Source organism: Pogona vitticeps, chromosome 1 (assembly GCF_051106095.1).
Source record: "Pogona vitticeps strain Pit_001003342236 chromosome 1, PviZW2.1, whole genome shotgun sequence".
NCBI lineage: Eukaryota > Metazoa > Chordata > Lepidosauria > Squamata > Agamidae > Pogona > Pogona vitticeps.
This window is the reverse complement of record NC_135783.1, coordinates 20,061,229-20,076,669: the sequence shown is the minus strand read 5'-3', so window position 1 is coordinate 20,076,669 and position 15,441 is coordinate 20,061,229. Positions and strand designations below refer to the sequence as shown.

The following is a 15,441-nucleotide window of genomic DNA, read 5'->3' as shown; positions in this document are numbered from 1 at the left end:
AAAGGCTGGCCTCAGCCACGGCACACTTCATTGCACAAAGAAGCAGATTTATCATTCTGAGCACATTACGGGCCATAGGTATCTGGTACAAGGAATTTATCGGGAGCATAGCCATGGCCATCTGGTGCAGCAAAAACAACAAGTCTAGTGACACCTTAAGGACTAACCAGTTTCATTTGCCACCTGCACAGCCTTGGACAAGCTGCATAGTCCCTGAGTGCCACTAGAAAGGTGACTTATATTCATCTTTCCAGGATTTTCTAGGGAAAAATACTCAGAAGTGATTTAAGGATCCCTAACTGACTTGACAGAACATAAATAATAATGATCATGATGGTAATGATCATAACTAGCTTATGCCAGATAACTATGTCTGTCTTTAACATGCCAGTAGACCTTTCATTTTTGGTACAAGAAATGGACTTCATACTAGGAATCAGAAATGCATGGAAGAGTGTCAGCATTTCCGACTCCATTTAAATTATTCCATGTATGCAACAAAACCTTTGTTTAATGGTCAGTACTGAGGATGACCAATCACTTATGGATGAACACATACATGAATCAAATCATTTTACATAAACCAAGTGGCAGCAATAGGCCAGGAACATTTGCATTACGTTTCTGTGGTCAGATCATCATGGCTTAGCACAAGAATCAGCACAACTATTCAGAAGAAGAATTGTGCTCAGCCAGTACATATGCCTCCTGCAAAACATCAGCATCTATAGCTGGTTATTATATTGTTAATTGTTGAAAACCAATTTCATGTACAAGCTGCATTTGGGTACTTACTGGAAACTTCTCCTTTGCCTAAAAGTGGAGATATCAAACTGCATGTAGTGCAACGCACACAACCAACTCTCCAATACTGATTAAGATGCAAGGTGGATAAAAACCAATGATTTTTTTAAAAAGCAAGTCAATTTAAATTGCAAATTGAATCATGATTTAAATTTTAAAAATGATTTTCAATAATTTAAATGGTCAAAAATCCAATGTTTTATTTAAATAATTATTTAAAAATTTGATTTAAATCAAATCCACTCAGTTAAGAAGTGTAGTTAATAACTGTAACAGCAGCAGCAGCAGCAACCAATTTAATCCTCTCCTGTGCTCCAAACTAGGAGAACAAGCAACTGTTTGATTAAGATTAATTTTGCTTTTTGATTAGTTCTATTTTAAGTCTGTGTACCTCTCTCAGCTGGCTGACTTTTATTACATTTTTGGAATGTTATTGTCATTTAATGCTATTTACTTTAAATTCTCATGTTTATCATGATGCCTTTGTGAAATTTTATTATTGTTGTTCTGTTCCTTTCATCTTGCTCTGTTACCTGCCCAGAGCAATGGCTTTGCTGCTAATAGGGCAGGATACAAATGTAAATAAATAAATAAACAAACAAACTGTTGGCACCTCCTGTGACTATACAGTACAAGCACAGTATGGGATACTGAGCACAAAATTTGGCCTCTTGAGGGGAAATCTTATTAAAAACTAATTTTTAATATGCATTACGGAATGATAAGTGTTTGTGTCATAGCTGGTAAAGTTAGAGAAGCGGCATTCGGTGACCTTATGCCACTAAATAACAACTGCAGGGGGAGCATGCATAACAGTCAGAGCGAACAGTTGCTTTAATTCCCCACTTGTGGGCCTCACTTGAAGGTACCCAGTTGGCTACTGCAGGAAGCTGAATGCTGCACTAAATGGATTTTTCTCTCTCTTTCATCTATCAGGTCTGTTCTTATGTTAATAATCATAAATCTACTCTGTTCTGCACTGGCCAGACCATGTTCCGTTCTGGGTACGACATTTTAAGAACGACACTGACAAACAGGAGTCCATCCATGTGAGGCCAAGCAACATGAATAAGGAAGATTAAAGCCATTGGGAAATGTTCCAGAGAACTTAATACATTTTGCCTGGTGAAGAAAAGATAAAAGGAAGGCATAATAGGACTCCATATACGAGGATGAATTAGATCAGGATGACAACTTTGTCTGGTCTTTTTTTTTTCCTCCCAGAATCCCATGTTCCACCAGCCACAGTCAGACAAAAAACAACAGATCAACAAAGCAGAACTACATTATAGATAGAGTGCTTTTTAAAACATGGTCAATCAAGTAAAAAATTCCTGCAGGGTAGGCATCTTTATCGGATCTAAGGGACAATTCTGCCCCCTACCCTGATCAGTCAAATTTCAGTAGCATAGTGAGAAATGCCACGAAAACAATCAGAAAATGTTTCTTCTTATGGTATCTGTTATTCAGTTTGCCACCAACATTTCACAGCAGAACACAAAAAGACACATAAGGCGTTTTCGATTTGTCTTAATGGTATTTTCTGCATTTGTTGCCAAAGTCTGGTAACATTATTTACCACTAACGTTTAAAGTTTACCTGGGAATGCCAGAAACACAGCCTCAGGAGATCTGCATATGAGTTATCACTGATCTACTGGAAATTGCCCAGAGATCAGTAGCATATCCCAATTAACAATCTTGCCCATCCCTTCCCACTCTAAAATACCAAACTGCCCAGAGTAGATGAGCGGGACAGAAATCTAATGAATAAATAAATAAATAAATAAAATTAAAAGCCACAACATGAAGATCAGGATTTCCCCAATGTCATTTTCATTTCTCACATCCCCAGACTAGCCGAATAAATGGCGTAAAGTAGAAGAGGCCTGGTAAAATAATCTAGTAGCCTGTTGTTGTTTAGTCGTGTCTGACTCTTTGTGACCCCATGGACCAGAGCACGCCAGGCCCTCCTGTCTTTCATTGCCTCCCAGAGTTTGGTCAAATTCATGTTGGTTGGTTCGATGACACTGTCCAACCATCTCATCCTCTGTCGTCCCCTTCTCCTCCTGCCCTCACACTTTCCCAACATCAGGGTCTTTTCCAGGGAGTCTCCTCTTCTCATAAGATGGCCAAAGTATTGGAGCCTCAGCTTCAGGATCTGTCCTTCCAGTGAGCACTCAGGGTTGATTTCCTTCAGAATGGATAGGTTTGTTCTCCTTGCAGTCCAGGGGACTCTCAAGAGTCTCCTCCAACACCACAATTCAAAAGCATCAATTCTTCGGCAGTCAGCTTTCTTTATGGTCCAGCTCTTACTTCCATACATCACGACAGGAAAAACCATAGCTTTGACTATTCAGACTTTTTGTTGGCAAGGTGATGTCTCTGCTTTTTAAGATGTCATCGCTTTCCTCCCAAGAAGCAGGCGTCTTTTAATTTCGTGGCTGCTGTCACCATCTGCCGTGATCATGGAGCCCAAGAAAGTAAAATCTGTCACTACCTCCATATCTTCCTCTTCTATTTGCCAGAAGGTGATGGGACCAGTGGCCATGATCTTAGTTTTTTTGATGTTGAGCTTCAGACCGTTTTTTGCACTCTCCTCTTTCACTCTCATTACAAGGTTCCTTAGTTCCTCCTCACTTTCTGCCATCAGAGTGGTATCATCTGCATATCGGAGGTTGTTGATATTTCTTCCGGCAATCTTAATTCCGGTTTGGGATTCCTCCAGTCCAGACTTTCGCAGGATATACTCTGCATATAAGTTAAATAAGCTGGGGGACAATATACAGCCTTGTTGTACTCCTTTCCCAATTTTGAACCAATCAGTGTTTCCATATCCAGTTCTAACTGTTGCTTCCTGTCCTACGTATAGGTTTCTCGGGAGATAGATAAGGTGGTCAGGCACTCCCATTTCTTTAAGGACTTGCCATAGTTTGCTGTGGTCCACACAGTCAAAGGCTCTTGCATAGTCAATGAAGCAGATGTTTTTCTGGAACTCTCTGGCTTTCTCCATAATCCAGCGCATGTTGGCAATTTGGTCTCGAGTTCCTCTGCCCCTTCGGAATCCCGCTTGTACTTCTGGGAGTTCTCGGTCCACATACTGCTGAAGCCTACCTTGTATGATTTTGAGCATAACCTTGCTGGCGTGTGAGATGAGTGCAATTGTCCGGTAATTGGAGCATTCTTTGGCACTGCCCTTCTTTAGGACTGGGATGCAGACTGATCTTTTCCAATCCTCTGGCCACTGTTGAGTTTTCCAAACTTGCTGGCATATTGAGTGTAGCACCTTAACAGCGTTATCTTTGAAGATTTTAAATAGTTTGACTGGAATGCCATCACCTCCCCTGGCCTTGTTGTTAGCCAAGCTTTCTAAGGCCCACTTGACTTCAATCGCCAGGATGTCTGGCTCAAGGTCAGCAACCACACTATCTGGGTTGTTCAGGATATCCAAATCTTTCTGGTATAATTCCTCTGTGTATTCTTGCCACCTCTTCTTGATGTCTTCTGCTTCTGTGAGGTCACTCCAATTTTTGTCCTTTATCATGTTCATCAATCTAGTAACCTACCTGAAGTCATATGAACTGATCTAATTTTATATACAGTGGTGCCTTGCTTAACGAGCGCCCCGTTTAACGATGAATTCGCATAGCGATGAGCTTTTTGCGATCACAAAAGCGATTGCATTGCGATGTTTTATATGGCAAAACATCGCTTTGCGAAGATCGGTAAGCGTTTCGCTTACTGATTATCACATAACGATGTTTTAAAAACAGCTTATCGGTGGTTCCAAAATGGCTGCCGGGAAAAAAATGGCCGCCTGCAGTGTTTTCGCGCCCTTTCCTTGCTTACTGGGCAGCAAAAATGGCAGCCAGATGGAGGATTTCCACATAGCGGTGAGGTTTCCCCCCACAGGAACGCATTAAACGTGTTTTAATGCGTTCCTATGCGGTTTTCCCCCCGCATAGCGATGAATCCGGATAGCGACGATTTTTTCGGCACGGATTATCGTCGCTATGCAGGGCACCACTGTAAGGTAGCTTAAAAAGGAGCAAACAGTAATTTAAGATGTAAAAACCTATACAAAGAGCTAAAAACAAGAATAATGAATATACGCTAGTGTGACTCCCTCTAATTTTTGTGAATATGTCCAGAGAAAAATACAAGGTTCTTTCCACCAAACAATAGGACACAGCAACTATCTGATGTGCTGACAAAATTTGGAACACAACATAAAAACCTGAAAGTGATCTGCTTGTCTGGAATGAAGCCAGTCTGAAAATTACCAGTTAAAGAGCTGCTTCCATACTAAAAAACAGAGAGGAACAAAAAGCATGAGGGAACAGGAAGAATCATTTGCAAACTAATGAAATAACCAGTCTTGTGGATATAATCATATGGATTCAAATGCTCCTCTGCTTTTCAACAAAAGATGAAAGAAGTTTGGTTTTATTTAAAATAATAATTTTACTTTTTACATTCAGTAAAATGTTGCTGCAAAACATATTATCTAGCGACACAAGATGAAAACGGTCACATAATGAAACTCTGTAGGTAGAATCTTTGTATCCTAACTGGATTGCAGGCTGTTTCCTTGTTTTTAAGAAACTGCTTGCAGTCATTAGGAGCTGATACAGTCACAGCAAAAGGACTTTTCTGTGCTCTGAGAAATTGGATGAGAAAAGCAATCCCCAAACAATGCTAAGTGGAACTTAGCCCTCAGAAAGCTCCAGAGTTTTGTGAGGCTGGGAACTTCACAACATAATCCTGCTGAGACTTGTATCTATTAAATGGACCGGAAGCCTCCTTGCCTGGCAGCACAGGAACCTGGACCACTAGATGCCAGTTTGCTGGGAGCAACAGACTTGCAGCCACCACACTGTTACTTGTACAACTGCCATAGCCAGAGAATTTTTCTTACAGCCGGCGATTACACATTCTTTCTAAAAGGGAGCTTCTTTTTGTCCTTCGCTGCATTTCTTTTCCTCTTCTTGCTCAAAAAGCTCTCCAGCTTCCCACTCTTCTTCAGCTCTTTGTATTTCTCAGCCAGTTCCCATTTTTGCTTATCAGCTACGGAGCACAAAGAGAAGAGGTGGTTGTTAGTCAAGCCAGAAAGGTTCACAATGGCAAGAGCACTTCCCGTTGCTTTCCCACTCCTCACTCTCTCCTATTAATGCACTCTTTCAATAAAGTCCCATAACAAAAGGTCCCAGGGATATCAGCAGATTTGACTGCATGCTCCAAAATTAAAGGGACAGGTCTTTTCACTTCGCAATGTCCCCTACTGTGAATAGTAACTTCATCCTTTAAGAACAACACAGGAAGGCTCCTTTCAATGGGGTGGTAGCAGGATACCAAATATCAGGCAAGCAAACAAGTACAGAGAAACCACTTCTTTACTCTACAGAAGTGTACCATATAGAAAATAAAGAAGGTCAAAGCAAGACTGTTGGGTGCCCAAAGTCACTTGAGAAAACCTGAGGCATAGCTACTGCTCTCCTTAGTCTACTGAATGGATTCCAGGAAGCCCTACCTAAACGGTCCATACACTGATTATAATGAATCCTTCCACCTGGTCTGTTCAAGCGACGTAGCAAGGCAGACCCTGGAACCCAACTGTTCTGATGTCCAGTACTACAAGATTTTACGAACAATGAAGTAACCTGTTACCTATTACAGTGGTGCCTCGCTTAGCGAGTGCTTCGCTATGCGATGAATTCGCATAGCGAGGGGGTCCGGGCCATCGCTGGAGCATTCGCTCAGCGATGGCCCCTATGGCGATTTTTCGCTTTGCGATGATCGCTAAGCGATTCGCTTAGCGATCCTCGCAAAACGAAGCGGGGGAGAACAGCTGATCAGCGGTTCCAAAATGGCCGCCGGAAGGTCCGCGCCGCATTTTCGCGCCCTGCCCTCGCTTACCGAGGGCGCGAAAATGGCGGCGCTATGGAAGAAACATCGCTTAACGGTGAGTTTTCAAGCCATAGGAACGCATTGAACGAAGTTCAATGCGTTTCTATGGCTTTTTTAGTCCCGTTTAGCGATGTTTTCGCATAGCGAAGGTTAATCCGGAACGGATTAACCTCGCTATGCGAGGCACCACTGTACTTCAGTGGAACAATAAGGACATAACAATGCTATCTTCACAAACAAACAAAAATTACCCCAGCCCACAGCAAAGCATAACGGTCTTACAGTGGTGTCTCGCTTAACCATTTTAATTGGTTCCGGAAAAAACATCGCTATGGGAAAACATCGCTAAGTGAAACGCGTTTTCCCATAGAGATGCAATGGGAACGGATTGCCGTCCTTAAGCGAAAATCACCATAGGAAACATCGCTAAGCAAAACGTGGTTCCCCCATTTCAACAGGAGAGAAAAAAATCACCAAAAATTCAAAAAGAGTCAGAACGAAGCCAAATTTGGTTAACAACGGGTTTATTAAGTGCCCTAACAATTTAAAGCACTCTAAACCCTTTTTAAACAATTTATCACCTTTTAAAAATAGCGAAAACGGAGCTGTCAAAAACATTGCTAAGCGAAACAGGAGGACCTAAACTGTCATCGCTAAGCGAAGCAAGGTCCCGAACATCGCTATGCGAAATTCCCCCATTGGAAACATCGCTAAACGGAGTGCAAGATCGCTCCTAAAACCTCATCACTAAGCGAATACATCGTTAAACGAGGCAATCGCTAAGTGAGGCACCACTGTACTTTTCTTTTTTTGGCATTTATGTATTCACTGAAATACTGACTGCCCTATTTGAAAATATCTACCAACACCGATATGTTACTTTGTTGAAGCAATAAAGCACCAGTCAGTACCCACTGAGGGTTATCCACCCAGGTCTTCTATCCGACAATGTAAACTAATGCGATGTTGGTAACATGCAATGATCAAAACCCCAACAGTGAGTTGCTGCCTGGCTGTCCACAGCTGCAACTTACATTTCTTTAAGTAGAAGGGCTTCTTTCCTTGCTTGGCCAATTCCCGTTGCTGCCTCTTGAAGGCAAGGTCCTTTTCTCTCTCTTTCTGGCATTTCCTCTGTGCATCCTCCTGCTGTGTCTTAGAAGCAAAGACAGGCAAGTTGCAAACATACCAGAACAGACCAATATTACACATTCTCTTCCTTCCCACCTCATTTCTCTCACTGAAGCTTTCTGCTTGATGGCTGTTCTAATCTTTGGCTTCCCTATCTTCCACACCACAAAGATAGGGAAATAATGGTTGTTGTGGGTTTTTCGGGCTCTTTGGCCGTGTTCTGAAGGTTGTTCTTCCTAACGTTTCGCTGTTTTCTGTGGCCAGCATCTTCAGAGGACAGCACTCTAGGGAAATAAGCTGATTCAATTTAATTACCAACTTACCATTCGCTTAAGAAGCTGTTCCAACTTATTTTTCTGGTCTGTATTTCGACTTTTCTTCAGTTGCTTCTGAACTATCTGCAGGAAGATAGAGTAAGGTACTAACTCACTCTCCAGGGACATCAGCTTTCAAACCTGGGACTCAAGATACTCAGAAACAGGTTATTTGCAGCATTACCTCTTTCTCTTTCTTCCTGATGTCATTCAAGAAACCATAGGTCTTCTCAAACACTTCTGGCTTATATTCCCCAGATAGGTCATCGAAGCGTGGGTCTCGAGGCACCTGTGGAGCATGAAAAGGAAGTAAGCACAAACAACCGAGTGGCAACAGAAGCAGCTTCTTCCATCTAGGAATCTAGGGCACCCACCTTTTATAAGCAAGAGTAACTGAATCCATACCATTGTAGTCACACTCCCTGGTATTTTCCCCATCTCATCTCCAGCAGCACTGCACTCTGCAGAGCTTTCTAAGTAAGCCCACTTCTCCAACGTCACACAACATCTATCTGATTCTTTCCTTCCAAGCACATTTCCACATCTTACTCCTCCAAATTATTCAATTTTCTATCTCTGCTCGCGGATCCAAGAGTACTTACCTTCTTTTTAACCGGGACTACTTGTCGCAGAAAGGAGACTGGCATCTTGGCTGAAATTTCCAAAGGCCTGTAAGATAGGGCAAAAAACACTCTTGGATAGTGTAGATGAGGAAATCTGTGCTATTGGGTGGCTTGATTCCCTTGAGCTATCTCACAAAATGCGAGAGTCACATGAATGAGATCATGGTAGATTTACTTCCATTTTGCCATCTTTGCCTTTATTCAAAATACTGCTCAGATTCCTAGAGGACCACGAATGCCACAGGATTTTTGCACAAAGAAACTCAATTCTCCATGTATCTTCTTTAGCACTAGCACTATCCCAACACTTAAAGACCTATCCTTTTTTGTTCCTGCCCACCTACAGATGTAATATATTCCTTGTCCCTGTATGTACGTTGTGGGGAAGAGGGATAAAAATGAGTCACCTCAGCCCATCAATGATGGTTTCTGAGTTCCCATGTTTTCCTAGGGTCTCCAAAAAAAAAACAAAAAAAAAAAAAACATGGCCTCTAAGCAACACACACTGATAACTCTCCTAAGAGAAATGTTAAGAATTACAGAGTTTAGAATTACAGAGAGGAAAGGGGTCCCAATAAGTCATATTAGTGGGAAAAACGCATCTCATAACAATGATAAATGTCGACAGCATAGCAATATTTAAACAATTTATTGTTTTTAGCTATTTTTTTTTAAAAATTGGTAAGACACCTTGGATCCTTTTATGGGGAAAGGAGGGGTGAAACTATTATAAATAAATAAATGCACAAAAGGTAATTTAATGGGCCATTCCTCCTCCCTTAATAGGAAGATATCCTGTATCTCCTACTAAGAGTTCACCTGGAGAAAAGCAACCAACAGTCACTTGCTTCTCTTCAGATCAATGCTTGGCTAATCAGCTATCTTGGGATCTACACCCATCCATAGTTCTCTGCTGCCAACATTAACAAGCATGCAGACAAAGCCCTAAGCAGTCTCCGTTTGGGGAATGAAAGAAGTTGAGAGATAGCTTCAATTATTTTTTCTACAGGAGATCTTTACCTTTTGCAGCCTCCTTTTGGACTTAAGGATGCAAAACAATGTCAATGAAGTCAAGATTCTTGAGCCAACTATTCATTTTGCACTCACTGTGAGACAAAAGTATACCTCCCATGGAATTTTGCATATTGAGACTCTTGTGCTACATTTTAGAGAAATAAAAATAAACTCATGCATACACTGAAAATAATCCAAATGGTTAAAGACGTATACCGCTGAAAAGTACAAGCACACTTTAGTCAATGAGGAAATACCTGCAAAAATGCATGGACTGAGAAAAATAAGAAATGAAAACAAATTCTTACAATCTGATAGGAAGAAAGGAAAGGACAATGCATTCAAAGAAATGCAACAGAATTAGGACTGAGAGTTTTACACATTACTGCATGGAACTTGCCCTCTCCACTATTCATCCATCCATTTATTAAATTTATACCTTGCCTTTCTCTCAATAAGGGACTCAAGGCAGATTACAAAATTTTAAAAAGACAATGGTCCAGACAGTCATAATACAAAAAATTACAATATTAACAAACTAAGCATATTATGTAATAAAACTATTGAATAAAGCAATTTAAAAGCACATAAAAAGATGAAAGGAATGGCACCCCAACCATCCCATCTGTAAAATGCTTCCTTGGCTATCAGTTGCTTATTATGCCTGCTGGCACATTAATTTTAACTGTGCAAATGCAATTCTTGGCCATTAACAAGACCTGGACATCCAAGTCTTGTCTGAATTAAGTTTCAGTTTATTTGGCCTCATCCCATCCATTACTGACATGAAACATCTGTTAAGAATCAAAACAGCTGTTCGGATTTAGGTGGAAATGAAGTAAGGTGTCATCAGCATACTAGTGATGCTGCACACCTTAAACACTTGAGACAGCTCTGCTGGACACTTCTGTGCAGGGGCAGTGGTGGCAGAGAAGAATTTTACTACCATCCCTGCCAAAGAGTCAGCCTTCCAACTGATTCTAACCAGTTTCTGATTAGACCCACTCTGAGTTTTCTGCCAGCATTGCTCTGGTCTCCATGCCACTCGTTTCATCACTATCAGCTCCACAATAAATTATGTTTTATTGGTTTGGTTCCCCCAATCTGTGGGAATGCAAGGGGATAAACCACACTGTTGTTTTGGCTTCTAGTGCATCCACATACTCATCAGTTACTTTGCTAACATGCAGATGACAGTGAATAAATATAGAAACTAAAGGAAGTATTTTAATTCCATTGGTGCAGATGGATTCTGATAGAATGGCTGTCCTGTGTGATTGCAATCTGTAAAGCAAATTAATTAGTATCTTCATGTGTATAACAGGAAAAAGATGGCTAATAAAAAAGGCTTCCAGACTATGTGCATCTAATTAAGTCTTTCATCATGCTGCCCCTTCTCCATCTGCATTCATTACCTTTTAGGAAGGCTTTGCTCCTCTTAGAATTGGAGGCAAAAAAACTGCAACTCATTAAAACTACAATACTCTGACTAAAGGTGATGGATTAAAGTTTTTTTATATAAAAATAATATGATCAAATTTTGCAGAAAAGATTTTTTGTTGAAAAGCTGCTCCTTAATCTTCACTTGCATATTACAGTTTACTAATGATGCTTCTTTGCTTACATTATGTGGCAGCCAAACTGCTAACTGGGGCTGGTCACAGAGATCACATCACACCTTCTTACAGCAGCTCCACTGGCTGCCAATCCAGTTCTGGCCACAATTCAAAGTGCTGGTTCTAACCCATAAAGTTCTAAATGTCTTGGTCCCAAGCTATCTCAAGAACTACCTCTCCCTTTATGAGCCTGCCCAGGTGTTAAGATTATCAGGAGAGGCTTTTCTATCAGCCCCATAGCACCTTCATAGTTGCATTTGGTGGGGACACAGGAGAGGACCTTCTCTGTTGCTGCTCTCAGACGTTGGCACCCACAGAAAGCCAGGCTGGCACCATCATTACTGTCCTTCTGTAAGCAGGTGGAGGCCTTTCTCTGCAGGCATTTCCCTTAGTGATGCCTGAGTAGGGTTAGTTTAATGTACTGCTGTACTTTACTGCTTTGAATATGTTTTGGTGTTGCCTTTGTTTACCATTTTTAGTGTTATATTTGTTTGATCCTTTCAGTATTGTACACTCACTGTTACTAGCTTTACATACTGTATTTTAATCATGTAAGCAACCTTGGGTTTTTTCTAAGGAGAAAGGCAGGGAAATGAATAAATAAAATAAATAATTATTTAAAACATTACCCAACAGAGATTATTTTAAGACTCCTACAATACAAGCTGCATATTTCCATCTCAAAATCTAAAGGCAGGTAAATCACATATTTAGGATGGAAAATCCTTAGACTAATGGGGGAAGACATCTGCGTAATTCTGAAATTGACCCACTTCAAGGTGCTTCGGATATTTAGAATCAGAGTTCCCCCAACCTCTGGAATGCACGCCTACTGGAGTTGGGACTGGTCTCCACTATTTCATTTTCTTACATTATTGTATTTTTTTAATTTGGTGACATTGACTTGCTGAATTGCATTAAGATAGTACAGAAATAAACAGGGGCTGAAGGAAACCAAATACCACTCTTGGCTTACAGGAGGAGGGTTTTCCTTCTAATCTCTTTGTGCCTTTTAATTGTTTTAACTGCTTTGGGTTTATTAGTGGAAAAACAACATATAAAAGACAAAACTAATTAAGTACTACAGTAAAGTGGTGCAAAGCAAACATTCAGATAATGTATATAGTTTAGCCTTTTTTTACCTACTACTAACTACCTCTCTTCAATATTACATCTTACTATAAAACACTATCATTAGCCATATTCAGACATTAGAACAAACACAGAGGGGGAAGAACAAAACTGCTGTATATATTTTTGTCACTCACTGCATATGGAAGACAACTTTTGCAAAGAGAAATTGTAAATCCAGGGTTTATGGATAAAAGATGCTCTCTATTTCAGAAAGCTACCTTCCAGACAGAAATGGAAATCCCTAAGGGGATTAGCATGATCTTTATATTAGGTTTTTTACTTCCTGATCTGTTATATAATATCTGAAAGGTTTCATCTTTCAAATGGTCTCGAATGCCCACCAACCAATTATTTCACTGTACATGTTGGAACACCTGTCCCCTCCTCGTGGTCCTGTCTATGGGCCACACCTGGGGAGTCATGGTCTAAGCAAGTGTCTTCTTGAGTATGGCATCCTCTGGTTTTATTTATTTATTTTTTACAAATGTTATGCCACGTTGCAAGGCAAAGCTTGCTTCTGGAATCTTCCACCATTCAGCTTCTCTGGTTATTTAAGGTGTTTGGGTCCTTTAGATAAGTGCGTAAAGCACTTATCTGGCTATTGTTTGAAAGAGGAATCAGCCAACTGAGGATTTCAATTACACAGTTTTGTTGGCATTTGTATTTGTTTTTTTTTTCAAATTTGTATCTGTAAACTGTTCATGATTTCTTGTGAACAGTTTACAATATATAAACTTAAAGAATCAAAGGACTTAATAGTTAGGATTAATGATTTTTTTAAAAAAAAGAAGAGTATTTTCCCATTGTGGGCTGGAAAATCAGTTTGAGATACAGTTAAGATATAAAAATCCTTTTTTTTCTTTTTCTGAATTCCACACCGAATTCCACTAATTCAACTTTAACAAAAGGACTACTCGAAATTGTTATTCTAGTTAATCAATAGCTCAGTGGTTCAGGCATTTGGATGCAGAGCAAGAGGTTGGAAGTTCAATTCTCCATTCTATCTCCTTGACAGGGTGGACTTGATGATCCATAAGGTCCCTTACAGCTCTGCAGTTCTTAGAAGATGATGATGATGATTAATCAAATCACTGACAAGAAGTTGCAGATCGAATCCTGAAATTGAACTACATAAAGGAGTAAAGAGCTGTATCTGTTAAATCACTAGCTATGTGCATACAGCATAAACCCTACTGCTAGACCAGCCTTTGAAATATTATCAACACTCACATGGAAATGCTTCACTCTTTCTCCAACATACTGGTCTACTAGAGTCATCATGTCATCCTTTTGATCTCTTTCACTCTCTTGGTGGGACCCCAACAATGTTTACTTTCAAAATTTTAAAGATATTATATAAATCCTTCAGCAGTGTGATGATATGATACCCCTATTCCATTTGGCAGTAACTTTAAAAAACACCATTCTCTCTTTGAACAAATTATATCTTTGTTTAGTAATCTCTCAGAACAACAAAAAAAGGGAAGAAACAGAAAGAGATGGCTCTCTTAAAACCTAGCCTGGCAGAACTGAGGATGAAGATTTAGAAACAAACACAGTTATGAGGGATGAAGTCAACTGTTGTGATTAACTGTCATGAGCACGTTTTGACTTCTTGACTGACAGCCAGTGAGATGTCAGACGGCGTTTATGGGGGGCTTTATTAAATAGCTTAAGACAGCACCTGAAAGAACTGTCGTAACAGTCGTAACAGTTTATCTGTGATGGATGACATGATAACCACGTGAGGTTACAGTATCTGGAAGCTGAGTCACGGCAACTGGACTTCTTTTCAGGTTGAAAGACTCAGTAAATGTGCAGAGCTGCAGGGAGGTGACTGAGGAGGAATTAGGATGCTCTGCCTGCATTTCTGTCTCCTCTACTATCTAAATTAATCAAAATACCACTGACATTTACAAACCATACTGAAGAGTGAGAAACTATGAACAGAAGTCATAACAGTTATGTGAAATCTTACTGGTAGAACTACTAGTTCCTGATCCAAAGACAAATACAATGACAAAACCTGTTGTGTTTACATCCCTTGGGGAACAGTAAAAGGACACTATTTTCTTGCTGTTGCCAAGAATCCAGTTCCCTACTCTGTTCTTCTGCTATATTATAAGACAAAAAAATAGGATCCTGCTTCCTACAGAGGGGAGTGGAGGACCACAGGGAATCCACCACAGTCATGTGGGAGCAAGCCTAGGCATTCCAGATCCCCTCCCCAATGGAATTCTCATACTAGCCAGGCTCTGCATATTTCTTCACTTTCACTTCTATAACACAGTGAGTTGCAACTTGCATGTAGAAGACTTTATAAGTCCCACTCAATTCATTTAAATCAATCAAACAACAAGCTATGCTGTGTTGTTCCTGAATCTAATTCTGTTCTAGAATGCAGCACTCAACAAAGCAGAATTTGGGGAATGCTCCCTTGAGATCAATATGGTTCTTTAAAAAAGAAATGAGCAAACATTCACATACCCCACCAGATTTGGTTTCAGCTGCAGTGGAGTCTTTGTACAAAAGCATCTCTTCAAAGGCTTTGAAGAGTTAAAAATAGAAATAAGTAATCCATAACAGGAAAGGCATTTTCAGAAGCTTATGGCATTCATTGCCTGGAAAAACCAGCAAGAGCCTCAGGTAGAAAGAAGGTGAACAGCAAAAGATATTAATTCAGCTGAGAGGAGAGATGTTTCTAGTCGAAAGCAGGAAACAGACAAGGGAGAACTGATGAAATGGAAGAGTAAATGTCTGCTCATATTACCTTGGGCATGACACTTATATGGATTGAAGCCATGCTTTAAGATCGTGATGAACAAAGGAAAATGTGCCGAGCTTCAGGGTGGTGACTGAGGAGTAATTAGGGTGATCTGCCTGCATTCCTGTCTGCTCTAAT

The 15,441-nt window shown here is 40.3% G+C and overlaps 1 protein-coding gene across 3 annotated transcripts in view; it reads right to left on the bottom strand.

The window, feature by feature from the left end:
* Positions 1–5,198: 5,198 nt before the first annotated feature.
* The window catches only part of LOC110080739 (ribosomal RNA processing protein 36 homolog), a 35,283-nt gene continuing 25,040 nt past the window's right edge, over positions 5,199–15,441 (bottom strand). For all 3 annotated transcript variants that reach the window (XM_020796876.3, XM_020796877.3, XM_020796878.3), the window contains exons 4-8: positions 8,755–8,821; positions 8,337–8,441; positions 8,162–8,236; positions 7,745–7,862; positions 5,199–5,870 (exon numbers count right to left, since the gene is read on the bottom strand). In XM_020796876.3, the coding sequence (XP_020652535.3) occupies positions 5,731–5,870; positions 7,745–7,862; positions 8,162–8,236; positions 8,337–8,441; positions 8,755–8,821 (505 nt within the window). In that variant the 3' untranslated portion in view covers positions 5,199–5,730. The remainder of the gene's footprint in view (positions 5,871–7,744; positions 7,863–8,161; positions 8,237–8,336; positions 8,442–8,754; positions 8,822–15,441) is intronic.